Genomic DNA, 27,921 nt, shown 5'->3' with positions numbered 1-27,921 from the left:
AAGCAATGTACAAAGCCATACTGCGTGCTTTCTCAATAAAAGACTCAATATTAAAAAATGCATGCCATGAAAGAGTTCGGTTCTTAGGAGGAAAATCAACCCGTTCTCACTCCCAAAGCGTAACATTTTACGCTAGTTGACAAATCGTCACCATATTACGTTTTCGGCTACCCACCACGTTCCTAAATGACGACCTCGGAAAAAGAGGAAATATGAGAACCGTCTGGACTGAACCTACACATGTTCGCTCTTTTTCTTCAAATCGCTTAGAAACACGCTACTTAACATCATTAAAGTCCTGGTTACGGTCTGGAATAAGGTTATGGTTAGGGCTAGGGATAAGGTTAGGTTTAGGGCTGGAATACAGGGCTGGAACGTCTATTACCGCGGGAGCGTCATTGCACTGGATTCCAGCCATAACCCACCGCGTACCATAAGAACGCCGAAGGTCTCCTTTCGCGTTCCTCAGGAACGCCGCGGGACGTGACAAAACGTCGACATGTTACGCCTCGGGAGTGAGAACGCTCTGAGGAAAATATACAGTTACTGCAACATAAATAAGAATTTAATACAAAAGTAGATGGTATTATCAGTCTTCCATCAATGCTGAGTTTAATTCTTCAATATGATCAGAAACTCAGTGATTTATGCATTTGCAGAAATGTTATCAAACATGGTGAAAGTTCAGCTATTTACTTTATGTTCTTGTCCACAAGTTTCTCTGTTAACGTCCACTTCCTCTTATGAACCTGAAACTAAATCAGAACAAATACAGTGTAAAAACAGAAACAAATATATAATGGTGCTGATGTTGTGAGTCTGCTTTGTGAACTTCTACATTCATATTATGAAAAAAACATATTTATTATCCATTTTTTCCTGATTTTAGATGTACATGTTTGCGAAATTTTAAAGTCCTGTTATTTTATTATTTGGCTAAACAAGCAACAGATTGAATGTAACTAAAGAAAATGAATGAAAGTCATTCCAACAGGACTCTGAACTTGTTTTACTGGAAGAACAATATGATTTATTTCATTCTTAAACTCATTTGATTGTCAGTGATCCAATGATGTATTTGTACGTTTGTACCTGAGCCTGTCTCATGATCATCATCCTCGTAGTCAGAGCTCACGTCTGGGTCATCATTTCTCCCTGTTCAGACAGTATTAGTGCATTTAATTAAGAACAGCTCTCTTTTATCTGTATTTCAAGATTAGGAGTCACAATAACATATTAATAAACCATGACATCCTTACATTTTCTGAACTCAGTCTTCTCATCAATAACTTTAAGTTCAAGTGTAGATGTGACATTTCTATGTTCATCTGCTGGTCCACCTTAAATAATAACATGACATAATGTCTGATCAGTCAGTTTATAATCATTATATCTCTTATAGCTCTGTTATAGCTCAGTATTATTATACTGTACCACTTCCAGTGTTTCCAGAGGATTTGATTATTTCATAAACTGGAAAATCACCTGCAGGGCAGACAACAGAAGAGAAATTACTTTTTCACGATATTTGTTTGTTAACAAACTTAGTGTTAAAAATGATGCAAGTAATAGTTTCTAGGACTGACCAGGAAGAAGAGAGGCGTAAACGTTGTTCTCATTCTTGTTGGCTTTTTGTTGTGCAGCAGAGTTTTGATTGGTGCTCTGAGACCGAGTGAGACTAAAACATGCAATAAACACTGTGTAATTTAATCAGGAATAGTTATAATTTCATGTTATTTTTAAAATGAAAGAAAACTTTTGCACCAACCTGTTACAACAAAGATCTATAAAAGAAAATTAAAAATTATTGTTGTACTGGTTTGTAATCAGTTTACTTAAATGTGTCACATCAAATCATTGATGAGAAAAGCTCTCACCCTTTATCTTTCTGCAGCAACACAGCAGCAGCATCACAAGGATAATTCCACTAACAAGTCCGATGATGAATGGAACAATAAATGAACCGATTTCAGATCCGAAGCCTAAAGTTTCTGGTAAAATCAAAACACAAAGTCAAACTCGGAAAGAAGTCCAACTAGATCTAATAAAATCCGAAAAGTTTAGGCCACATCAAGAAAAACAATATGAACCTAAAAACAACTTTAAAAGGGGTTTTTTTATTATTAAAGACCCATTTTAACAGCAAGAAGTTTTATGTTTAGAAGTCTTGTTATATATAAAGTTACGATCATAGTTTTGAGTTTGAGATGTTTGAGGGGTTTTCTTTTCTTTTCTTATATCTTTGTATTATAGTTATGTGCTCCTGTTCTTTGGGTCTTTAGGTTTATTCTATGTTATCATGAGTTTTGTGTTTGAGCTCCATAGTCTTCTGTTTATTTTCTATAGTCCTCGTTATATTATTTATATTTCTTGTTCATGGTTACTTTTGCTTTGTTTATACTCAGCATTCCTCATTAGGTTATGCAATCTTCACTTATGATCGTTTGTGTTTCCTTTGTCTCCACAGTCAGTCATGTCTCCATGTTTGTTTATCTTCTCTCACTGGGTCAAGTTCACATGTCTTAGTCCTGAACTCAGTATTTTATTTTACTTCCTGTTTTGTTGCATTGTTCCTCATGCTGTGTTTCATCCTTGTGTGTCTCCAAGTTAGGTTTCTCTTGTTGGAGAGGCTCCTGCCTTGTGTTATAATTTCAGCAATGAAGCTACTTTTGTGTTTTATGTCTGGCTTTCCGAATCCTGTGTTTGAGTCCAACCCTGTCTGCCACACAATGAACTGACCTAGTTTAATCTGAAATGTTTATGTGGAAAATCTAATCATCTTTATTATTTTAACCTTATTTATTCTGTGTCGTTATTAAACAGCACATATAAAACTCAGTTTTACCAAAGCAAAGTTATCTCATAAACCTCATTAAATACGAGAGCACCATGTATATTAGCAGAGTTGCTGTCGCAGAGCCGTCTATGATTATGTTAAGTCACTACTACACTGGTTTTTGAGTTTATTAAAACTGCATTTCAATAAACATTTTTTTTCTAATTTGCAGCTTCATCTCCAGTGGTCTTTTTGTCTGTTTTAATTAAGTAGCAACAAGTTTGAAAAGTTTAGTTTAGTGAATACAATTAAATCTTCAGCTCCAGTTTTTGTCCCAAAAAATAAATAATTAAATAAAGTGAAGTCATTTAAACACACCTCGTACAGTGATGTTGACTGCATTGCTGAACTCTCCTGATCCAGACTCACACCAGTACACAGTAACACCCTCCTGTAAGCTGTGGATCTCATAAGAGGATCCACTCAGTTTCTGGCAGTCACAGCAGTGTGAAAAAAAGCCTTTTTCACTAAACTTCCTCACTCTCCACTCAGTGAAGTTTCCCTCACAGGTCAGTGAGACAGAGTCAGAGGTGAAGTGTTGCACTCTGTCAGGACTCACTGTGAGAGACGCTGCTGAATGAACATCTGAAAAACAGGATGTAAGAAGGGTTAAAACAGGGTTATAATTCAGGCTCAATCTCCAATCACTGTGTTAAGCCTTCTCATTATGGTTCGCATTTAGTCCAATGAGTTCTGAAGATTTTCTGAAATTTTCAGAACTTTGTCTTTTCTCCTCCGTTCTTGTTCATTCTCTTGCATCTCAAAATGCCTCGTCATTTCTTCTCCCTCTGCAGACTGCGGCCCTGTTTTCCCAGCAGAAGAATGTCCTAGCAGCACCATGTGAACCACATAATAACCTTTATAGGTTACTATATAGCATCTGTAATTGGGAAGTGAATGTTTTTAGTAGAGGGCCGATGAACTATTCTGGTTATGTAGGAAAAAAAAAAAACATTTTATTTGAAATAGCCCAAAAACACAGATGAAGCCCCAATGTCCCAATTTTCCACTAGCACATGAATGCAGGTTACATTTGGGAATCTGTAAAGTTACCTGCACATGTGACCTTTTCTGAGCATATCAGGCAACGGCAAGGGAGAAACACTTTTACACATTTGCACAGACAGGGAGTTTTTTGAGAGCAAAACTGATCAAACTTGTAAAGTTGAACTTAACATTTTGTGTGTAAATTATTACTTTTTAATTATATATAAATTAATTCAGTTCAGTTCAATTCACTTTTATTTATACAGTGCTATTGTAAGGTAGTCCCTACAATAACGCATGCAGAGAAGAGCCCAACAATCATATGACCTATGAGCAAGCACTTTGGCAAGTGTGGGAAGGAAAAACTTCCTTTTAACAGGAAGAAACCTCCAGCAGAACCAGGCTCAGGAAGGAGCGGCCATCTGCTGCGACCAGTTGGGGTAAGAGAAGGAAGACAGGACGAAAGACATACTGTTGAAGAGAGACAGATATGTATGATTCGATGCAGAGAGGTCTATTAACACATGTTGAGTGAGAAAAATGACTGAAAAGGAAATACTCAATGCATCATGGGTGGATGTCATCATGGGAGTCCCCCAGCAGCCTACTGTTATTGCAGCCTAACTTGCAGCCTAAGGGAGGATTCAGGGTCACCTGGTCCAGCCCTAACTATATGCTTTAGCATAAAGGAAAGTTTCAAGTCTGATCTTAAAAGTAGAGATAGTGTCTGTCTCCTGAAAATGTATGCTGTCTTCTGAAGATACTGCCTAAGGGAAGCATGTATAATATAAATAGAATTGGTACTAGCACTGAACCCTCTGCATCCTCTTCACACACTAATTTAACTTAGTGTGTGAAGAGAACTCTCCATTTACACGAACAAATTGGAATCTATTAGATAAATATGATACAAGCCACTGCAGCGCAGTACCATTAATACCTACAGCATGTTCTAGTCATTCTAATAGAATATTGGGTCAACAGTATCGAACACTGCACTGAGGTCTTGTAGGACAAGCACAGAGATGAGTTCACTGTCAGAGGCCATAAGAAGAGCATTTGTAACCTTCAATAAAGCTGTTTCTGTGCTGTGATAAACTCTGAAACCTGACTGAAAATCCAGGGAGCCAGGCATTAAACCACCAACCTTCTTATTAGTAGATTAGTAGATGACCTGAGCTACAGACATCCTCCACATTTGTAACCCTTACGAGACAAATAAGGGTTACAAATATCCTTGTTTTATAGTCCTATAGTAACATTATATTTGTCTCCTTCCTTTTGTGTGTGATCTTCACATATATGAACATTGTATTTCATTTTGTCATTCTGACTTGTTGTATTGGACTTTTTCCATATGTACACATGGCATTAATTACATGTGCTCTTTGCTCTTTCTAATATTTCTCTCGATAACACTTTATGTCTTTCTTTTAATTTCTTTTATGATCTTAAATTTACAGATGCTGTACCAGTTTAAAAACTCCCTGGGGAGAAATAAAGAAATAGAATAGCACACAGAAAATTCATGTGACTAACAGTTGGATACGTCATGTTTTCTCTTTTACAAATCATGATAATTAAGGAAAGAAAAGAGCACATGCAGAACAGTTAATTAGAGCCAAATGTTTACAAGATTGACAGTTAATTTAAAAATTCCTCACCTGCAGACCAGACAAACTTTGGTTGACTGTGATCAGTGTGATACTCTGGGTCTCCTCTTCCAGCTCTGCACACATATCCTGCTGTGTGTGTCTGTCCATGAATGATGTAGGAGTCCTGTGCAGTCCCACTGCCATCAGGTAGCAGCTCATAACTGGAGGATTTCTCTGCTAGATCAGGAACAGCTTTATACCAGTAGAAGCTCCATCCTGCAGACGGATGTTCAACCTCACAGTTCAGAGTTACTGAGGCTCCAGGACTCAGCCATGATGGAGACACAGTGAGGACAGGACGGGGTTTATCTGTTAGGAAATTCTTGGAGTGATGATCAAATACATGCCAGTCCATAAATACAATGCCTGTACGCTACATTTTTAGCATGTTAGCGCCATAAATTTGAACTATTATCTCATCACATAATTAATCAAAAATGACTGGGTGAATGGATTATGATTTTACTTACTGTGTGATACTATCAAATTTAAAGGAACACTCCACTCTGTTAAATGATCTTGTGCAATTTTGCTTCTGCCTCTACACTTGTAGTGACCATTGTTAGATGGAGAAGCAGAATCTACTCTGAGTTCACTTTGGTTTGATGGTTTATGTGAGCTTGTAGTTCTCCATTCATACTCCCACTCAGTGTCTCCTCCTTGGATCTCACAGCTGAGAGTGATCATTTCTCCACTGTATAATGTGGGCCAGTCGGGTTGCACTGTTACAACGGCACTGGCTGGCCCTATTCATTCAAACATTTAAATAAAAAACTATTTAAAGTAACCATCACTATTTTGAGTTTTGCAATCATATGAATACAGATCATGAAATTATTTATGATTGCTGAATCCAAACTCACTGGTTTTGTTAATTTGAACTTCTTGGCTTCCCTCTGTGTAGTAAGCTGGGTTTCCTCTTTTTGCTTTGCAACTGTAGAGTCCTTCCTGTGAGACACTGAGTTGTCCATCAGACGAGGAGAAATTCAGTAGGATATTATCTCTGTACCAGAAGTATATCCATCCAGATGATGATGATGATGGGTTCACAGAGCAGGTTAGGGTCACACTGCCCCCTACTGGAAGAGTTGTGTTGTCAGCGCTCAGTGTGGGCTTTGGTTTAGCTGCAGTTCCGTTTAGAAAAAGAACATAAAAGTAAATGAGACTGAGTGAGATTAATATAAATAAATTGATATTTTCTCTTGTGAATTGTTAAACCATATAATGAGCCAGGACGACTGTGGAAACATTTCTGAACTGACAAAACTGTAAAAAGCTGGCGCTAATGAATGTAAATATACACATAAATGAATAAGATTTATTTATTTTAGTTGATATATGAGTCGATGCACATTAAACTAAACAAGTGTGATTTCAGTGACACCTGAATAATGAGAAATGGATAACAATCTTTTCATTATTTCACAAAAAACCTGTGTAGCACATGTTGCTCATGTATCCACACTTTTTAACCAAAACCTGAAAACTTTATGGATTGATTACTAAATACTGTACACAAATATTAAATATTGAATTAACTACGGCATAATACAAATAATACACAATTTTGTAACAAATAATACTACAAATTTTTTACTAATAACACTATAATAATTTTCAACAAATGACTTCAGATTAAGTTTCTCCAACTTACATGATACAGTCAGTGTGATGATATCACTCCACTCTGAGAAGAAATAGTCCCTTCTGCCCCGGCAGCTGTATCCTCCACTGTCAGACTCAGTAGCTCTGATGATTCTGTATTCATTGGATGTTGGAGGTGTGTTTAACTTGGCTGCTCTCCATTCATACGTCCACTGAGCTCCTTCACCTCCCTGAATCTCACATCTGACAGTGACTGTCTCACCGCTGTATATCTGAGTCCAGGATGGCTGCAAGACCACAGTGGGCTTACTGGGAACTGTTCACAGGAAAATATCCAGTTAGAGACAAATAACAGCCTACAATGTCTGCTATTAATAAAATGAGAGTAGAGAGACTGAAAAGAAGGAAAAAAACAGCTGATTCAAGGATATAAACTGCTTGTCAGATTGAATATGATCAACACACATATATAGACATCACAATATCACATAAACAACTTGTGTTTAAACTTTAAGGGTCTGTTTTTAGTAATGTGTTGTAATATTTATTTTGCCTAGATATTATGTTTGATCTATAATCTGCATATTAGTGGCTTCATAGTGTCATGGTTAACGCTGTCATTCACAGGGTTAGTACACTCCATTCAAGTTAATACTCTCCTAGTAAGGTTTGGGTGGCTGTGGCTCTACCTACTAACTGGAAGGTTGGTAGTTCAATCCCTGGCTGCTTCAGTATGCATGTGTAGCAGGTTGGAAAAGGCTACATGTTTATTTTTGTAAGAAAACCAAATACCCCCTTATTTTTTGTTTATTATTGTGACTTATTTTGACATTGTTATGTGTTGCCAGGCCAAAGTTATATTTCATTATGCCAGTAGATATCTATACTATTGCTAATATATATTGTAATATATCTATATCACTAAAGCACTTCTGGATGGATGCAAACTGCATTTCGTTGCCCTGTACCTGTGCATGTGCAATGACAATAAAGTTGAATTCTAATTCTATTCTATTCTATTCTAGATGGTGCTCTTGCACTGCTGTGGAACTACCAGAGAGACTCTAGCTATAAGCTCTGCGCATGTGCAGCTCAGAAATAAATGAGCTCCGGCCTGACCAAGACGCTAACTTCCGTGCTCGCTATTAATCCACAGGTACTGACAAACAAACTTTTATGTTACTGAACTGGTTCTAAATGTCATGTAAGTTGAGTAACAACTATTTGGCCATATTTTGGGATGATTGTGATGATGTTGTTTTGTGGTATTTTGTTGTAATGAGTATTAGTGTAGCATCAGCATAATGCTATTACGTTACATATCACTATAAGTACATGCTATGACAGTGGCATTCTGCGACTTCAGAAAATGTGTTGTAGTGTTTGTTTTAGTATTAGCCAAGCAGTACTGAGTACATGTGTTAAGGGGAAAGCTTTTCGTTGGTGAAACAACATTTGCAGTCGTGTGCCGCCATATTGTGTTGCGTTCGGGGGACGCCATGTTCAAAAGTAATAGCGTATATGGCGCGAATGTGGGGAAAGGTTGTGTGCAGGTGAAATGGGTTATTTTGGTATGTTGTTATGCTTTAGCCGTGAGTGTTTTGTTTAAGTTGTGTGTATGTAAAGTTATTTTGAATTAGTTTGTATTTATTTTGATTTTGAGAGAATGCTTTTTGTAACTTTATTTTTGTTTATGAAATCTGTTTTATGGGAAGAATGCATGGTCTGGTGTGATTTGTATTTTGTATATGTTGCAGAAATAAATGAGCACTGGCCTGAGCAAGACGCTAACTTCGGTGTCCTCTCTACTAATCCACAGTTTGTTCATACTTGGCAACGCAATGCTCTCTAGCCTGTGTGCCGCTTGCTGCCGGTCCAGATTCCCCTAGGTCTGGTGCCGGTAACACATGCCAAATATCCTTGTTCCCTTTAGGTCGATTCACTCGGTATAACACATAAGTATGGGATATCATGTCCTCGCGTGTCCTGGCTGAAGAAACCTTTATTCACGCCTTTAAGGCAGATGACTTTAAGATGTGATGACACGCGCATGGCCCCGCCTGCACATATAACCGCTGTCATCACAGTCATCCCTCAGTTCTTACGTTCTTCACCTTGCTGAGAACACTTCTGCTGAGTTAGGCTAGCTAGCTGCTGCTAGTTAGCTCCATTGTCTGCCGACTTGAACTTAGCTTAACTGCCCCTGTTGGTGTTAGCCTCCACCGCGCAGTTGGTGTGTAGGCTGCCCGCGGAGCGCTAATTTCAAGTTTTCCTGTGCAGTGTTGGGTGTCCCGTGAGACGGGACACCCCGCTCTTGTTACAGTCATTTCGAGCCGGGTCGTAACTTCACACACATGCCCGACCTTTTAACCAAATAGCTATTGCTACGGCTGCTCCGTCTGGACCTGAGGCAAGTGCACGGGAAGTCTGCCACACCCCCCACACCACAGCTCTTCAGTCGCCCTTTTATAGTTCACGTCCACCGCAGGAACCAGTTACATCAGGCCGTTCCTTAGGTCCACCAATCACAGCCGAGCCCCTGCACAGGTGAATTTGCATACACACATTAAGAAACAAATAACCCACCAACACACGAAAGCGTTTTGCTTTGCGTTTTGGAATGGACTCCAAACCGAAGCAATCAAAGCAGAAATCTTCTGTTCGCCCCTGTCCTCAGGGATGCGGTTTCTTTGCACGACAGCGACCAGCACGATGCCTGGGGATCATCCACGCTAGGAGAGCGCTGACGGAGCCCAAAGACTGTGCGTTTTGTCGCCAGCTCCGGCACTCGACCCTGGAAAGACAGGTGACATTTGTGGAAAAAGTGCTGGGACGCTCGGCTGTCGCATGGCATGACCCTCACCTTTCCGAGTCCAGAGCCCCAGCTTTGTCCAGGTCTGAAGACGAGGATTATCCGGGAATATGTTGACGGGTTAGCTGATGACGAGCCGGAACCATGCAGGAGCGCTGACGGGCTTCAGCTTGGGTTGAAGCCCGCCAGAGCTCCCCAGGAAGATGATGACGTGCTGGACATCGGCCTGGACATCCATGGTTTGCCGGAGGATGAGCAGGAGAGCTCATTGTCGGCCCAATATGTCGCCGCTGCTGTGCCAGTCGGCCACGATGATACCTCTCTTTTCTCCCTGTTTCGCCGTGCTGCTGAGAAGCTGCAGGTGGACTGGCCCTCTCCTCCGCCAGCTAAGAAGCCGTCGCGGTTTGCGGCTTTTTTCCTCCCACCGGAGCCCGCAACGGCCAAAAACTGCCTTCCCATGTTCCCAGACTTTGTCTGCGAGCTAACAGCATCATGGGACAAACCTCTGTCTACCCACGTCACTGTGCCCGGCTATGGACAGTACATGGAACTGGACGGTGCTGAGGGGGCTGGCTTAACTAACCCACCCCCTATGGAGCCGTCTCTGGCTGTTTATCTGGCCCCGTAACCATGGTGTCGGTGGCCCTGCAACTCTGCCGTCAATGCACTGCAGATTCTCTGTGTAAAAGGTTAACATATGTGTTTAAGTTGAAATGTGTGGCTGGTAAATCTGGATTACACTAATAGTTAAAAAGTTAAGAGATAAAAAGACTTATGGGGATATTAGTTCAGTTTATGTCTTCACACAAGGAAAAAAGGGAACACCCCAGTTATATTTTGGCCTTTGTTATATCGTTCAGTGTTGATTCAGTATTTTCTAATTACACTTTACATCTTCCATGGCATTACTTAAAAAATACCACTAGGTGGCGCATAGCGGCCAAGAGGAGCGTAAACCCCCCTGGGAGGCAAATCTGCAGAATAAATCCTGCAGTTGAATTGTAAACAAGTTCATGATCTGTGCCTCTTTATTTCAATACACAGGTGGGTTACTAGTCCTCAAAATGACTAATAGGCAGTGTTGGGTAAGTTACTTTAAAATAGTAACTTAGTTACATTACTAGTTACTTCTCTCAAAAGTAACTCAGTTACTTCAAGTTACTCGTTACTTTCAAAGTAACTAGTTACTAGGGAAAGTAACTTTGGTTTTACTCAGAATTCTCTTGTTAATGTGTTGCTTCCATAACTTTGCCAGTCTTCTAGCTTGCTTACTTGCCACAAGTGCACTGTGCCACCTACCAATAGAAAGGAAAAGATAATGTGCATATTTCCACGAGAGAAATCCCACGCCTGGACCGTCATTGACTGCTGCCATGATTCTAGCCTACGTCACAGTGTCATGTGCGCCTTTTACATCCAACACAAAAAGTGCAGTCGTGGTGCTTTCGATTGTACTCAGAACTCGGAAATTCTGCCTTCTGAATAGGAAGATGTAGGTAACACCAGACTGCAGATGAGCTGCATACATGGCTGGACTGGGACAAATAAATCGTCCCGGGCATTTTGACTAGAGACCGGCCCACCATTATAGGAAAAATCATAAAGCCTTTGAATGAAAATAAACACTGTTGTGACAGTGATGTACACTGTTTTGATGGTATATATGCATCAATCTATCAATCGTTTGTTGTAAGATTCAGATAATTATTTTTTAAAAGCTAGATATTTTAAATGAGAATAAGAAAGAAAAGTATTTCTTTGTGCCCCCCTTTCCCTGTTAATGCCCTACCTGGCCCCCTGGCAACACTTTGCTAGATCCGCACCTGCACAGTTACCAGCTGTCAGCTAGCTAAAAAAGGATCCTGGGGTTATTTGTCTCTCAGAAACAGTTCATAACTTCCCTTCAACTCATTCATGTCACCTAAAAGGTAAACCTGTTTCTCCATCACAGCTCTGATGATTCAGTAAGGACATCTCCTGGTTTCATCTTCATGTTTCCCTCTCACCAGATAACCAAACCGACATCATGACCAGCAGCTTTTTTGCAGCTGTGGCTCCAGCAAACATCAGCTGATACTAGAAATTAATATTAAATAAATTCTAACAACAGCTGATCAAGCTTAAACGTGCTGCTGTTGTTTAGCGCGACATCCGCTGGTTTCCTCTTTCGGCGCAAAGTGAGCGATAAACAAACAAGAGAGCCGATCAGCTGATCACTGATCAGTTTTCATGATTGAAGTAGAAACGGGAGAGGGAGGGGGGAGAATGAGAGAAGAAGAGGCAGCTGTGCAGCAAAGACACAGAATAACTCCAGCTTTGTGCCTTTTTCATTGTAGCTGAATTACGGGACAAACTGTTCCTTTTCACCTCAATAAGAAATGCGTAATATTTTCTCTGAATACCAGACGGGACGGTTGGCAACTCTAATAACTTATGAACAAAATAAAGTTCAACATCATTAACTTCATAGCACCCACCCAGCTGTATAGAAACTCCGTCATGCTAGCTAGTACGCAGTACGGAAAAAGTCAGAATAACGAAAATAAACTCCACCTAAACTTGATTTATATCTGACCCAGAGAGACTGCAGGTCATAACTTTTTACCTGAAGTTCAGTTCACACTCGGACCAGCGGCCGCCTCGGGTCTCTTTTCCTTCTGCGTCCCCTTTCCCTCCTCACCTGCTGGCCTCCACCACTTGCTAATGTTACTGAATCTGTGGAAGCTCCGCGATAGCCACCACACGAAGTAACGAGTAACGACCCTATCTAAATCCCAGTAACGAGTAACGCGTTCCTGATTTTGGCATAATAACTAGTTACCGTGCTCGTTACCACAATAATAACGTAGTTACTGTAACGCGTTACTTAATAACGCGTTAGTCCCAACACTGCTAATAGGTAACACAGTAGAAGCAATACGACTGTTGTGAACTCGTGAATGAAAGTATACCGTTATAAGTTAAGTACTGTTGAAGTATTGTGTTTTGAATGAGATCGTGATGTGAACGTGATCGGCTAGGCTAATGGACTGGCTAGCGGGGGAAGTGAGCTTGAAGTACCGTAGCGATGCTAAGGCACGTTGTCAGTTGTGTGTTCTCTATATATCTTGTTCAAGTAAGACAGGATGCAAAGGCTGTAATTAATGCTTGCACAGCTGCTCATGTGCTGTATATGAATGGTTATTTGCTATTCACGGGCTGTGAGTTACAGTACATTGTATTTCTTGATGCAGTGATATGTATGTGTAACCGGAACCAAGGCTGAGGCAACCTGGTCACTGCGAGCCAATGTTATCTATATTTATGATGGTTAATGTATACTTGCCAAGGTTATTCCTGTACTTTTGACAATGCGCTGACAGCTGTTATGCCACACGTTACACAGAATTGCTGGTTCTTATGAGAGGCGATTAATGATTTGTTCCCCTGTTGATGAGCAGAATAAATCCTGCAGTTGAATTGTAAACAAGTTCATGATCTGTGCCTCTTTATTTCAATACACAGCTGTGGGATCTAGGATCGCACCCCTCCCAGGCACCTGTCACACCAGGGGGGCAACATCTGCTTCGCAGCTAGAGAAGATTTATTGGGCTCAGGCCAGCACTGCTCGCACCATGAGCTCCGTCAGTGCACTTTCCTAACACTGTCTCCCAAGCACAAACCCCCTGCACACAAAATGCCTCAGGTAACTCCCTGTTCAGGTGTGTTAAATGTTCAGTTGACCACATCAAGTGTTCCTGCTGTTTTTTCATTGTTGTGCCCCAGGAAAGGTGCCTCCAAGAACATGTATGAATGTACATGTTCCCATGTTACAATCAATAAAGAGTGTTGTATTCTCAAACAATCACAAATGCTCAGCCTGCAGGCAGAATGAGCCAGGTCAGGCAGGTGATGCATTCCCCTGCAGACACACTGGGAAGCGACAACGCCCCGCTGACGGTGCTGCAGGTCAGCCGGCTGGCTGCTCACTTCCCTCAGTGGCGTGCTTGTGCTCCCTCTCCATGGGTGTTGCCAAACGTTGCCATGGGTACCGGTTGCAGTTCCGGGTCAAGCCGCCTCGTTTTCAGAGAATCGTAAACACAACTGTCGGCATCGAGGCGGCCATGGTACTCAGACAGAAAATAAAGGCACTATGCAGAAAAGAGTAATACGAGTGGTCCCCGCTTCGGAGACAGACAAAGGTTGGTACAGCCGTTATTTTGTTGTTCAGAAAAAAGTGGGAGGGCATCATCCCATCCTCGACCTGCGAGTCTTGAACACGTATCTACGAACGTACAAGTTCAAGATGCTAACACTCAGACAACTTTTGAATGCAGTCGGTCCGGGAGATTGGTTTGCAACAATCAATCTAACAGATGCTTATTTTCATGTGGCTATACACCCGAAACACAGGCCGTTTCTGAGGTTTGCATTAGAGGGCGTAGCCTACGAATACCTAGTGCTGCCATTCAGGCTGTCACTCACTCCGTGCACCTTTGCGAAATGTGCCGAAGCAGCGCTAGCGCCCCTCAGTGAGAGAGGCATCCGCATCTTAGCCTACCTAGACAACTGGGCTCTCGTAGCTTGCTCCAGAGAGCAGGCGGAGACACAGCTGTCACTGGTTCTGTTACACATTCAGACACTGGGGTTCTCTGTGAACTTTCAAAAGAGCTCGCTAATCTCGAGTCAACATATTTCTTTCCTCGGTTTGGAAATATGCTCGCTTTCCAGCCGCAAACGTTTGTCGGAGCACAGAGTGGCCGTGTTTCATCGCTGCCTCGCTCAGTTTCAGCTGGGACGCAGACTGCGTTTCAGTGTTCATTTTCTGTCTCTAAGACCCACCCATGTTCCGGGCCCCCTGAACCTGGGGCCGGACCTTCTCTCCAGGGGGGGGTCCTCTGGTGAGAGAATGGAGGTTAAATGGTAAATGACCTGCATTTGTATAGCGCTTTTCTAGTCCTTAAGGACCCCAAAGCGCTTTACACTACATTCAGTCATTCACCCATTCACACACACATTCACACACTGGCGATAGCAAGCTACATTGTAGCCACAGCTGCCCTGGGGCGCACTGACAGAGGCGAGGCTGCCAGACACTGGCGCCACCAGGCCCTCTGACCACCACCAGTAGGCAAACATGGGGTTAGTATCTTGCCCAAGGATATTTGGCATGCAGCCAGGAGGCAGCCTGGGATCGAACCACCGACCTTCTGATTAGTGGCTGACCTGCTCTGCCACCTGAGCTACACCATTTAATAGTGGCTGAGATTTGGGATCTATTTAGCAAGGCGCAAATAGATCTTTTTTCTTCCAGGGTAAATACTCACTGCCCCCTGTTCTTCTCCATAATCGACCACGATGCATCCTTGGGCTTGGAAGCGCTAGCGCACCAATGGCCAGACGTGCTCCTGTATGCATTTCCCCCAGTGGAAATGATATCTCCAGTTCTAGAGTGTGTCGGCATTTCCTCTCTCTGATTCTAGTGGCCCCTTGGTGGCCCACAACGTCGTGGTATGCAGAGATAATCAGCCTGCTAGCAGCGAGTCCTTGGCAGCTTCCTCTCTGCAGGGACCTCCTCTCTCAGGCAGGAGGAGAAGTGGTTCATCTGCACCCAGATCTGTGGCACCTTCATGCTTACCTGCTGAGAGGTTAAACTTGATTGCTAAGGGTTTGCCACCTAGTGTGATAGCGACAATTCAGAGCGCTAGGGCCTCATCTACTAGAGGCTTATACGCTTACAAATGGCGAGCCTTCGAGCAATGGTGCCAGGACTGCCACACTCTCCCATTTCAGTGCTCTATTGTGGATGTTTTGACATTCCTGCAGGAGCTGCTGGATAAGGGCCTTTCATTTTCAACTATTAAGGTTTATTTAGCAGCTATATGTGCTTTTCATATTGGCTTTGACGGAGTGACACCAGGTGCACATCCCTTTGCCATAGGTTTTCTGAAAGGGGTTCGCCAGCTGAGACCCATGCTTAAGTCCAGTGCCCCTGCTTGGGACTTGTCTTTGGCGCTGGAGGCCCTTTGTAGCTCCCCGTTTGAACCCATTGAGTCTGTGGATATGAAATTTCTTTCATATAAAACTGCATTACTTCTTGCTTTGGCTTCAGCAAAGCGTATGGGTGATCTTCATGCGCTATCTGTGCATCCCTTCTGCTCTCCTGATGGCCACAAGGTCGTATTGCATCCAAATGCTGCGCATTTTCCCAAGATCATGCCTGCATCTTATAGCTCAATGAAGTTTGAATTGCGGAGCTTTTGCTCCCCTCCTTTTGCATCTGAGGAGCAGAGGAGGATGCATTCTCTTTGTCCAGTGCATGTGCTACACGCCTACATTGAGCACACTCAGAATGTGTGTTTATCTGACCAGCTGTTTGTCTGCTTCGCTAATCCAAATAGAGGTAGAACTCTGTCTAAACAGAGGCTGTCCCACTGGATTATAGAAGCTATCTCACTGGCATACGACACCAAAGGTCTTGCTTTGCCCCAGGGGGTAACAGCTCATTCCACCAGGGGGATGGCAACCTCATGGGCTCTTTTTAAAGGGGTGCCTGTAGCCGATATTTGTGCGGCAGCTAGTTGGGCGTCAACCGCACACTGTTGTGCGGTTTTATCGGTTGGACGTTACAGCCCCTTCGATGGCTTATACTGTCCTTTCTGCTGGGTCTACAGCTCACTAAGGATGTGGTGGTCCAATTCCGGTTCGGTGGCTCTGCGGGGCGTGTATATATGTCCCATACTTATGTGTTGTACCGAATGACTCGACTGAAAGGGAACGAATAGTTATGTCTATAACTTCTGTTCCCTGAAGGAGAGGAACGAGGTACAACACAAGGTAGCCCCACTGAGCAGATTGGCTCGGTGAAGAGCGGTTATCGAACTGAGGGATGACTGTGATGACAGCAGCTATATTTGCAGGCAGGGCCGTGCGCGTGTCATCACACGTCATCTGCCTTAAAGGCGTGAATAAAGGTTTCTTCAGCCAGGACACGCAAGGGCGTGATATCCCATACTTTTGTTGTACCTCATTCCTCTCCTTCAGGGAACAGAAGTCATAGACATAACTATTTGATTCTAATCCCATTAGTGTGTGAGAAAGTTAAATAAGCATAGAAAGAAGTTCTATAAGTTTTATGAATGATGATGTCGATGATTGTAGCCACGCTTCTAGGTCACATGTCTACAGAGACACAAACAACCAGTACAGAGGTTTGATCGCCCAGTCAGTGACTGCAGATGTACAGAAAATGTGCTGCTTGCATCTGAAGTCCATACGTAACATAAAAAACAGTTTTGTTTCAGTCATTAATTATTAAACTATTATTATTGTTATAACTGTCTCATTATTTGTCGGCTGCTGTTTGAAGGTCCCAGAACATGAAGTTCTTCAAACCCCTCGCTGTGTTTTGCCCTCTTCACTGATCCTCAGTAATAATTACGTGAAAATCACGGGCCCCACTGAGCTGACTCTTCAGAGTATCTTCAGAATAATTCAAGAAAGGTTTCTATGACAGTCTACAGCCATTGGTCGAGATGGCTTGTGAAATGAGCCTATCACTCTGTCCAAAAACTGATAACAATAACTGGAGCATCAGGGGCCAAATCACAAAACACATTTATGAATGACTGAGCCATACATTTAATTTCTGACTTATATTATTATTAACAAAATAATAACATTATCATTAAATATGATAACCTCAATAATGTTTGTTATAACTTTATGACAGTTTTATTAAATCACTTTGTGAAATATTTTTATATCATAATATTATCCCTCTCTGATCTCCAAGCTTTGGAGAATCCATGTTGTTTTATTTCATATGACATTTTTAAAGTCACCAGTTTCCTGAATGATGACTGGATCACTTTGTGCTATGAGTGCATTGGTATTTGCATTCTTTAGAGATCCTGATCACTTTATCTGATCCAGCAGCTTCTGTGGACTTCACTGCAGATGAGGTTTCTCTGTATGGAACGCCAGGACTGCCATAATGAATTAATTAAATACACCATTAAATAATTAATTAAATGTGGCAATAATTAATTAAAATTGGAATTAATTAATTAAATAAATAGTTATGACACATGTAATTAATTAATTATTGACACATTTAATTAATTATTTATGTATTTCACATTTTAATTAATTATTGACACATTTAATTAATTATTTAATGATATATTTATTTATTTCATTTTGGCAGTCCTGGCGCCAGGCTCTCATCTTGAAATAATTTTATCTGTCAGCCTCACCCATCAAACTCAGGGGGCGGGGTTAACGCTGATTGAGTCAAAACCATTGCTTTGGCCTGGTGGCCATTGTTTCTAGCACACAACAACCGGCATGTGGAAGCTAACAGAACTGAACTTTGAAAAACCCTGTTTGTGTGTCACCAAATACCGTTTTAATATTTTTTTTAGCCGAGAATGTAGTGGTTTAATCTTCATGTGTCTGGTCGGTTTGTCAAGATACAGCCTCTTTGCAAAAGTGCTTCGATGATTTCGGAGATGTCTGCCCAGTCTCACGGCAAAGCGTGGGATAGACCCGCTCGCCTCGCAAGCAATCCCACCGACAAAGCGGAGGCCCCGGTACACAGCTGTAGTAACCCCCGCTGACTTCTTTTACTGAGGTTATATTTATCGGTGTTTTATTTCCTGATGTTCTTATGTGTCCTACGTGTTTCAGTCGCCAATTCTGAATTATAACTAACATTAAAAACATGTTTAAGGAGGAGAGAGAGCAAATAAATCTGTTTAACATCTGATCTTTGGGTTTTTGTTCAGTAATCAGCGTGACCTGTGTATAAACGCATAAAAGAGATAACGTTGGTGTTTCCGTCATGTAGTAACTGCTGGCTTTAACTGTACAAAGGTTGTTCGACACTATGAAACACATACAGACTTCATGATGTTCGGCTAATATTTTTATTGTGAATATTAATCATGAGGGTAAACGGCCCTGTACACCACGGAGCGAGGTCAGCATATCCACGATATCCTCAGCTCCATGAGTTAACACAGAGTTTCCCAGCTGACTATCTAACTTCCAACTATTCCAGAGACGTGAAAATATACAGCATAAAGAAAAGTGTAAGAGACTCAGCAGCAGATTAGAATAACAGTTATACATTTAATAAATCACCAAATGAATCCAAGAAACGAGCAAACCTGTTCCGACAATTTGAGTTTGTATTCCCTCAGCTGCAGACTCGCTGCTGTTTAAATGTTTGAAAAGGAAGATTAGATATAAACAAACGTCAAACATAGACTCAGTCTGCCTTCACATTTGATATGAGGCCAGAACGTATAGTGGCTGTGTCCTGTTTTAAGATCATACATGTAAAATTGTTGTCTGACCTCCGTCGATCCAGCCGCTCAGAGTCCGTGGTTACCGTGGTTACTGCATAAGCAGCTATAATGTTAACAGCTGGCACTGAGGAAACCTACCGGCAGCATGGGTGTTTATGTTTTTCATTGCAAAAGAACTGTCTGAATGGTTAACTGAAGTTAACTTGGATAAATTATAGTTAAGGAGTATCACAGATAACGCCTACGTGAGCTGTGCGACTGTTCACCACTACACTGAAATCAGCAGGCTATTACTGAAATACACGTGCTATATCATAAACTATGATATAAATAGGGAGGTCCTATTAACATGTTTAGTTTTAAAGGACACCTTCCTGCCTTTAGTCTCCTTCATGAGTAGTATTAGTTTTCTTCTAACATCCAGAAGTCTGCACGATGTGTTTCATAGTTTGTAACAAGCCTTTGACAGGTAAACCTAACATGACCGAAAAAGCAAAAAAAAAAAAAAGAGAGAGAGAGTGTTGACATAAGAAGAGAAAATGCTCTCAATTATGGAGACAGGCAAATGGTTCATTTATGTTTGATGTGTGTTTATTCCTCCCTAAATATCGTCGGTGAAGTTTGCCATGCACGTCAGATTTTCCTGCGCATTTTTATACCTCTGCCAACAGAGAGAGAAAAAATAATCACATTCTAACAGACAGCTGGTGCTTAGAATACAGTTGAATAACTATTAAAAAACAGATGATATAATATTTCTGTCCAGGTTGCAGACTTCATGATGAGCATGCTGTTGCAAACCCTGCTCCTCTTGATGGAAATGCGCCTTCTCTTTCCTCCTTGTATAAAAACATTTTAAAAGTCAGTTTAATCTCAAAATTCACTGTTAAATCCAAAACACACCAGATAAAGAAAAGCGAATAGTTCAGTCTAACACATGTGCCAGTGAACCATTAAACGTCTGTGAAACTATGCAGTTATGAAACGTAACTTTAACCTCAGCCAAACCGATTTGCTCAGTTGTAAATAAAACAGCGAAGTAAACGTGACCCGACAGACAGAACCTGAGTGAATGAAGTCCAGCGTTTAACCACTGAGAGCTAAAACTCAGCTGAGGTTTCAAAGCTGTGTGCCGGTGATTGGACATCAGCCGCTGATGAAGCTGGTTCGCCTATAAAGTGCTCTGTAAGGAAACAAGCTCCAGCAGCTCTGTGCTCGGGGAAAACACTATATTTACTTATCTTGTGCAGAAAAATGCACTGACATTGCTTTATATCGAGCACCGGCTGCCCAGTTAAACTGTGACTATCACCAGGTAACGTAGGCGTGTTTCTTGAATTAGCAGCAGGTGTTAAACAGCTGACAGATGAGGAGGAGGATGCATGCAGGTAAACTGAGGGTCTGTTGAGCTGATCGCTGGTTTCGTGAGAAAAATGTCAGCTCGTTCTTTCTGTTACAGAAGCACAGAGACACAAAACCAGGCGGAAAGAGACGATCGTTCGGTGAAAATGAGAATCTGCGAATGCAACATGTGGAACACGGAGAGTGGAATATGTAAACAAACCGGTTAACGTAACCCCCTGGGTGCACTCTGCATGCTAATTGTTAGCAGAGCTAGTGAAATCTCTGAAAACATCTGAGCACTTTTGCAAACATGTTCTATGTTGACAACCTGACCAGTCATACGGCGCGACATTCGCGGCTAAAACACTGTTAAAAGTGTAGTTGGTGACAGAAAAACGGGGTATTTTAAAACTACACCGCCACCATTGCTGCCTGTGATTTGATCTGCATTCTGGGATACCTGGCTGCCCCAAGTCTACACAAGCAATCGATTATCTAGGATCAACCTGTTTTGACTTACTTTGCACGGCAACCAATCAAATGTTAGAGAAGCTGCATGGGCAGCGTTAACCCCGCCCCCTGAGTTTGATGGGTGAGGCTGACAGATAAAATTATTTCAAGATGAGAGCCAGGCGCCAGGACTGCCAAAATGAAATAAATAAATATATCATTAAATAATTAATTAAATGTGTCAATAATTAATTAAATGTGTCAATAATTAATTAAAATGTGAAATACATAAATAATTAATTAAATGTGTCAATAATTAATTAATTACATGTGTCATAACTATTTATTTAATTAATTAATTCCAATTTTAACTAATTATTGCCACATTTAATTAATTATTTAATGGTGTATTTAATTAATTCATTATGGCAGTCCTGGCATTCCATATTCTCTGAACCACTCATATTTTAAGTCAGCAGAGTACTTCACATCACAGGTCAGTGTCACACTGCCCCCTGCTGGTATGATTAATCTGTGTGCTGTCAGAGTGACCTTCACTTCCCCTCTTGTAATTTAGAAAAAGTTCAAAAGCAGATTGCTGAATGTTTTGATGCAAATTTGTTGTAAAATGCAGCCACATAATTCAACACACTTAACATCTACAGAGGCTTTGCTTTGACAGCTTTTAATTAAAACACTAAATGAGGGAGTATGAAGGTAACAAACTCTATGCTGAGCTGAGAGCAGCCTTTGGTTACCTTATTTCATGTTGGTTTTCCTTGGAGGTGTCCTCTGTGTGTAGCTTTTGATAATTTTATAATTCCAAAAGGTAATCCAAAAAAATCCTACAATATAATCCAGGATACCTGCCTACAGCATGATTCAGTGAAATAATATGCACTGTCATGGTCGGGGTGAGTTGGCTGTATTTTTCCATGATGCCTCTGCACTTCCACCTCTGGGAGGAGCCTTCGCCCTTGCTCCTGCTTTGCTCATCTGATCGTGATCCAGGACAATCAGCCATATTTAAGACGAATGTTAATGTTTCTATTTTGCCAGTTTGTCAACTAACCACATGTTAATAACAGGCAGGCTTTGCTTCTTGTTCATTGTTTCTATGATTAACTTACCTTGTTCTCCTTGTGCTCTCAGTAGTTTCCACCATTCACATTGCGTGCAGTTTGCATTCCTACCTGGATGCTGGTCACTATCTTGTAATACCTCACGCCGTTTCATGTTCACAGACTCACTCTTCATTAGCTGCCTGGCCTCCTGCCTTCAACTGTTTAACCAATCACTGGAATAATCAGGTTGAACTTACTCCACTTGCAGAACACTCACCCGGCCAACATAACTCCTCCTGGAGCAACGTCTACTCCACTTGCCAAGTAAGCCACAAAAGCCAGCTCAGTCTCACCCTCCCTAACCTCCATCTTTTCTACTCATTTTCTCCTTCTGTTCACAGAGCCCTCATGTTTCCATATCCCTTTATTAAGCATTTTCCCCTGTGTCATTATTTGTTCTTGTTTCACAAGAAAAGTTGTGAGAGAAACCTTAGCATTGCTTCCTGTGACTGAAACTGTTTGGATCCACATACTGGCCTCTGGGCCCCCTTAACAACTACACACACTGTTGATATTTTCAGATCAGAAAAAAATGAAAAGAAAATCCACATGTATGAAGCCACAGCTCTTCAGTAAATATACAGTTTGTATCGTGGGTGTGTGTTTGAGTGCTCACACACTTAACATGGTTATATTAACATTTCAACCAATAATCTCAATTAAATGTTTGGTTTATGATACAAAATATAACACAGAGGACGTCATTTAGAGCAACACAGGAGAAGCTAATCACAAGTTAAGATCAACACACGATATAAATGGAAGAGAAAACAATTTCTCACCTTCAGTGTTTCCATGGTTGACTGTACTGAGCACTAAAGTAATGAATGAAACATCACCAGACATTATATAACTGACAAAATCGTAATAAATAAATAAACTGAGGCTTTTTAAAGGTAAGTTTTCAGATGGCACAGTTATTGCTCATCACCAAATTTCTGTGTTTCTATTAGCTGTCAAACAGTCTGGAAACATGAAAAACACACTGTTAAAATTAAGTTTGTAAAATATGAAAGAATATCATTTTTCAGTGCAATCAACACAAAAACAATATTAATAAATTGTGAACAGTAAATGTAATGTTTGCAAACAGCAGCAGCGTATCTAACAGGTTAAACATAGACGGTTGTATGCCGTGTTGAAGCTGCCGGTTAAACAGGTTAAAGTGATACACTGTAATTGTCACCAGTAAGAAACATTTTCCTTCATCACTGCCATTCAAACAGTAAAGATGCTATTGTACTCACAGAATAAGCCCAGCAAACAGAGCAAAGAGTGCCCCATCCTCACGTCCATTATAAATGCAGAACAAAGAGAAGCTGCACTTAATGTAGATAAGACCAGAGTTTTTATTCAGCTCCTCCCTCCATCATCTCTCTGTGCCTTCTTCCTCATTACACCAACCTGAAACAGCTCCTGCAGCTTTGACCGCAGCAGTCGTCTGACATGTTCACATTTCCTGTCCACTGCAAACATTTAAGCTAAATTAGATGCAAGATACTGTGTGTGTGTGTGTGTGTGTGTGTGTGTGTGTGTTTGACACACTAAGGCCTTACCTCTGTTAAGGAAAACTCCACATAAGCATGGTAGAGCTAAAAGATTAGTATGTCTAGCTACAGACGATCACTGCAGAGGCACACAAAACATTCTCTGTATAATCAAAAGTGCAGGACATGTGTTGTATAATTGTTACAAAAAGGAGCTTTAAGTTTGGAAAACACACACACACACACACACACACACACACACACACACACACACACACACACACAGCTGTTACAGGCAGCTCAGGCTTGTTTGGTGAGATAAGTTAGCTCTCAGCAGCAACATGTTACATTTCAAAGTGTAAAATAAACAAAATCAGGCTTTAGCTTTACATCACTCGTATGGAACACATGTGCGATTTTTAAAACTTCCTAACCTAAAAAAAGGGAAAAAATCAGGTAAATGATGAGATAAAGGCAGGTAGTGTGTTTTACTCTTTGGCCTCTTCCAAATTTAAACACCGGTGGTGACGCAACACTAATTCCTAATTGGAAGACGGTGCTCCCTTGTGGTGTGAAACAAAAATCTGAAAATTAAGGCCATGATTTAATAAAATTACATTTGAAAGACTTACACAAAATTGAATCACATAACCACATAAATCACAATATAATTAACAATATAAAAGTCCATAAAAGAAGCAATATAAAACAATAAAAAAATAATGATAGGACAATAAGAGAATTAAAACAATAACTAAGACTATTAAATCAGAACAAAAGGATCATAGTGTGTTAAAAGCCAGGGGATAAAAATATGTCTTTAGTAGCGTTTGTGCAGACCTAATATGTAGGGGAAGACTACCTGCCACAGAGAAGGCTCTAATGCCACAAGATTTGAGATTAGACTAATAAACTAATAAAATAGAGCCTTGAGGTACACCATAATTAAGAGGGGCTATTTTGAAGCTATGGCGCCCATATTAACTTAAAAAGACCTTCCTGTCAAGTAGGACCAAAACCACTGGAGGGCAGATCCTTTTAGGCCAGCATGTACGTTTACGTTATTGTATTTTGCACAACTCTGTTGCTTGTGAAGCTCGCACACAAGAATTTCACTCACATGTACTGTACCAGTGTACCTGCACATGTGATGTGACAATAAAAGTGATTTGATTTGATTGAAATTCCAGCCCTGATAACAGGATGTCGTGGTCGACCGTGTCAAAGGCTGCTGACAGGTCCAACAATAAAAGGGCAGCAGGGCTGCCAGAGTTCAGAGAATATCATTAAAAATCCTTAAAATTGCCATCTCTGCCTATGTCGTAATTTAAAACCAGGGAGCTTTGAGATTGGCCAATAACTGGACAGAACAGTTGGTTGTGTTTTTTAAGAAGAGGCTGAACTATAGCTTGTTTACAGCATGATTCGACGCAGCCTGTAGCAAGGGACGTATTAATTATTCTCAGGATAAAAGGCCCAACAGTATTAAAAGTGTTTTTAAGCAACCTTGGGGGAGACAATCAGAGGGGCAGTGTGATGATCTTAGTTGACGAACTACCGCAGTCAAGTCGTTAAGGGAGACAGGATCAAACTGCTCTAAGGCAGCTGAGCACATAGGAGAAAGACTGTCGACGAGACAAGAGCCCTAATAAATAGAACCTTGTCGTTAAAAAATGCTTGCTAAAAAAATGACTCTGGCATTATCACGTGGACTAAGAAAATGATTAAAGACCTTAATGTACCTGAGGCCTGTGACTGTTTACTGAAACTAAGTTTGAGACAAGCTGTGTCTTTGCAGGTTTTACAGCTTGTTGGTAAGCAGAAAGATGAGTCCTTAAAATCTGTAGAGAAATGTGTCTGTCCTTTTTCCATCTCTTTTCGGCGCATTTATAGTCACGTCTAAGGGAGCACGTGTGTTCATTCAACCATGGCACTGATAATGGCTTAGCACACACAGTCCTGAACGGAGCAATAGACTTGAAAATATCAGTGCAGGAAGAATGAAGACTGTACAAAAGGTCCTCAACACCTTTACAACTGGAGTTCATTATTCCAGAATCCAGAAAGGCAGCATAAAAAGTTGGTGCTGTTAGAGCATTAAGTGCTTGTTTTTTGAGTGCTAGGGTGTACGGCTTATCTACTGAGAAGCGCAACATTAGAGTGAACAATTATCAGAGATGCGCAACCTTGATATTTCCGCAAAGCACCAAGTCCAGTGTGGGTCACATTAACAGAGTCAATGATATTTAAAAAGTCCTTGACCAAAAGTTTAGAGTCAAGGATTAAAAAAAAACGTCAAATTTAAGAACAATTCCACCCATAAAATCTGAAAACTGATTAAATCCTAACTGATAACTGTTAAAACTGATAAAATCCTAACTCAAACAGCTGGAGTTCAAAACTAGAAAAGGAATAGTGCTGTAATGTTTGATGGCAATGAAATCGAGTGTTGAACACGGTGGCTAAGCCTCCCCCCTTCCAGAGGAGCGAGGGAGGCTGAAGAATGAGCAATCAGGAGGAACCATTTCTAAAAAAGCTACAGAGACTCACAGGGTTGAAGCCATGTTTCTGTCAGAAACAGGAAGTCCAGTTGTTGTGACTTTAGGAAGTCGTTTAATACAAACGTCTTGTTTGTGGGAGCTACAGGGACAACAGGCAGGATCCATCTAAAGATGCACTCTGCTGGTCCTGTAGTTCAACAGGAAACATGGAGAAGAGCCCTGACTCGGATAAGTGTACCAGCCCACTTTCCTTGTTTCCTTGGGCGATTCTTCCAGGAAGTGGTGTAGGAGTGTTGGCACAGATAGGCCAGAATAGGGGGCTCAAAAAGTGGTGGAGGTCCATAATCATCTCCTGTCATTGTTTGACTAAAAACCAGATCATACGATGCTTTAACTTATAAAAGGTAGCTGGCGATTGTACACACGTAAACCAAGGGCATTTTGGGATAATGTAGAAAAAGATAAAGCTAGCGAAAGCCAACGCAAAGCTGGCAGAGTTGATGGATGCAATGTCGACAGAAATGTTGCCGTGCATACTGCTGGCGCCATCTTTTATGTAAGTAAGCAAGCATGCCATGAAATGCTGGAAGGGTACAAATACCTGGGTGTTCACTAGTGATGGGATTTCCGGTTCTTTTTAGAGAACCGGTCTTTCGGCTCCGAACCGGCTCTTCAGGTTGTTTTGTTGCGTTAATTAATGTATTATTAACAATAATATAAAATTATGCACAAAAGGAATTACTAATGTAAAAAAAAGTGGTTTTATTTATATATGTTTATATATAAATATATACGGTGGCTCCCAGAGACAAAACACGTACAAACTCCAAAACACATTTCTAGCGTTAACTGAACTTCAAAACAGAGCTACCCTAGATCACTTAAATTACACAATTGAAAGCATATGTGTATTGTTTGTGTATTTATACACAAGCACTCATATATATTCAAATAATTTAAAAAAAAATGTTCATTTACCTGTTACTACCACACACCAAATCCAGTCGTTGGTACTTGCTGGCTTGTGTAGCCTCTAGGTAAAGAAAAAGCTCAACACTGTGCCTAGCATCCTGGAGCACTTCTGTTGTGTTTTGTACGTGTTTTGGAGTTTTTACGTGGTTCTGAGTCTTGATGTGTTTTGAAGTTTGTGCGTGCTGCTTTGTCTGTAGGGGCCACCGTAAATACACTTTTATTTCTTCACTCCACATAAAATGTAATAAATAAATCATATAATACAAAAACCAACTATTTACATTTCAACTTTTAACTATTTACATTTTCAGCTTTTTCCTTTTAAACAAATTTAACAACACAAAACACTGCAAATCACAAAATAATTAAATATAAATTAAAATATGAAAACAAAAAGAACATGCATATTCTCTGTCATATGAACCTGCATGTATAAACTTTCTGAATCCTTTATCATCTGCAACTGAAAATAGTTGTGGATGATTACTAAACCTTTCTAATGTACGGAGCCCCGCAGGGGACATGGGAGAAAAAAAAATTAAGACGGACTTTTGCGAGATTTCGCAAAACTATCTCGGGATTTCGCAAAAGTTTTGCAAGATCTCGCAAAACAAACTCGGGATCTCGCAAAACTTTTGCGAGATTTCGCAAAAGTTTTAGCCGCAGACCGTCGAGACCTACTACAGCCGGGAGGAACACCGCTTTCCTGGCACATCGTGCCTCGACCTCCCGGTCGGCTTCGAAGAATGCGGCTAAGAATGCGAAGAATGCGGCTAAAAGTTTTGCGAGATCTCGCAAAACTTTTGCGAGATCCTGAGTTTGTTTTGCGAGATCTCGCAAAACTTTTGCGAGATC

The 27,921-nt window shown here is 41.0% G+C and overlaps 1 protein-coding gene across 1 annotated transcript; it reads right to left on the bottom strand.

Annotated features, from left to right (window-relative positions):
* Positions 1-66: 66 nt before the first annotated feature.
* LOC309703067 (Fc receptor-like protein 5) lies at positions 67-27,087 on the bottom strand. Its single transcript, XM_082527770.1, has 16 exons — positions 27,073-27,087; positions 23,354-23,572; positions 22,889-22,921; positions 7,133-7,399; positions 6,342-6,602; positions 5,949-6,224; positions 5,488-5,787; positions 3,155-3,421; positions 1,878-1,991; positions 1,769-1,784; positions 1,587-1,678; positions 1,435-1,485; positions 1,260-1,340; positions 1,093-1,155; positions 524-755; positions 67-82 (listed from the first exon to the last, which is right to left on the bottom strand). The coding sequence occupies exons 2-15, from the start codon at positions 23,400-23,402 to the stop codon at positions 742-744; spliced, it is 1,884 nt and encodes a 627-aa protein (XP_082383896.1). The 5' UTR covers positions 23,403-23,572; positions 27,073-27,087; the 3' UTR covers positions 67-82; positions 524-741.
* Between the last annotated feature and the right edge of the window lie 834 nt (positions 27,088-27,921).

This window comes from Aulonocara stuartgranti (genome assembly GCF_965226115.1).
Source record: "Aulonocara stuartgranti genome assembly, chromosome: 3".
NCBI classification, from domain to species: Eukaryota; Metazoa; Chordata; class Actinopteri; order Cichliformes; family Cichlidae; genus Aulonocara; species Aulonocara stuartgranti.
Note: the sequence above shows the minus strand (reverse complement) of the source record. Positions and strands in the feature narration are given on the sequence as shown.

What these genes read in the sequence shown, in the direction of transcription:
- LOC309703067 (XM_082527770.1), bottom strand. Translation starts at nt 23,402, where the DNA reads ATGGACGTGAGGATGGGGCACTCTTTGCTCTGTTTGCTGGGCTTATTC. An exon ending in CAACCATGGAAACACTGAAG is followed by an intron (nt 7,400 to 22,888) that starts GTGAGAAATTGT and finishes TCCTGTGAACAG; the next exon opens with TTCCCAGTAAGCCCACTGTG. An exon ending in AAATTTGATAGTATCACACA is followed by an intron (nt 5,788 to 5,948) that starts GTAAGTAAAATC and finishes ATTTCCTAACAG; the next exon opens with ATAAACCCCGTCCTGTCCTC.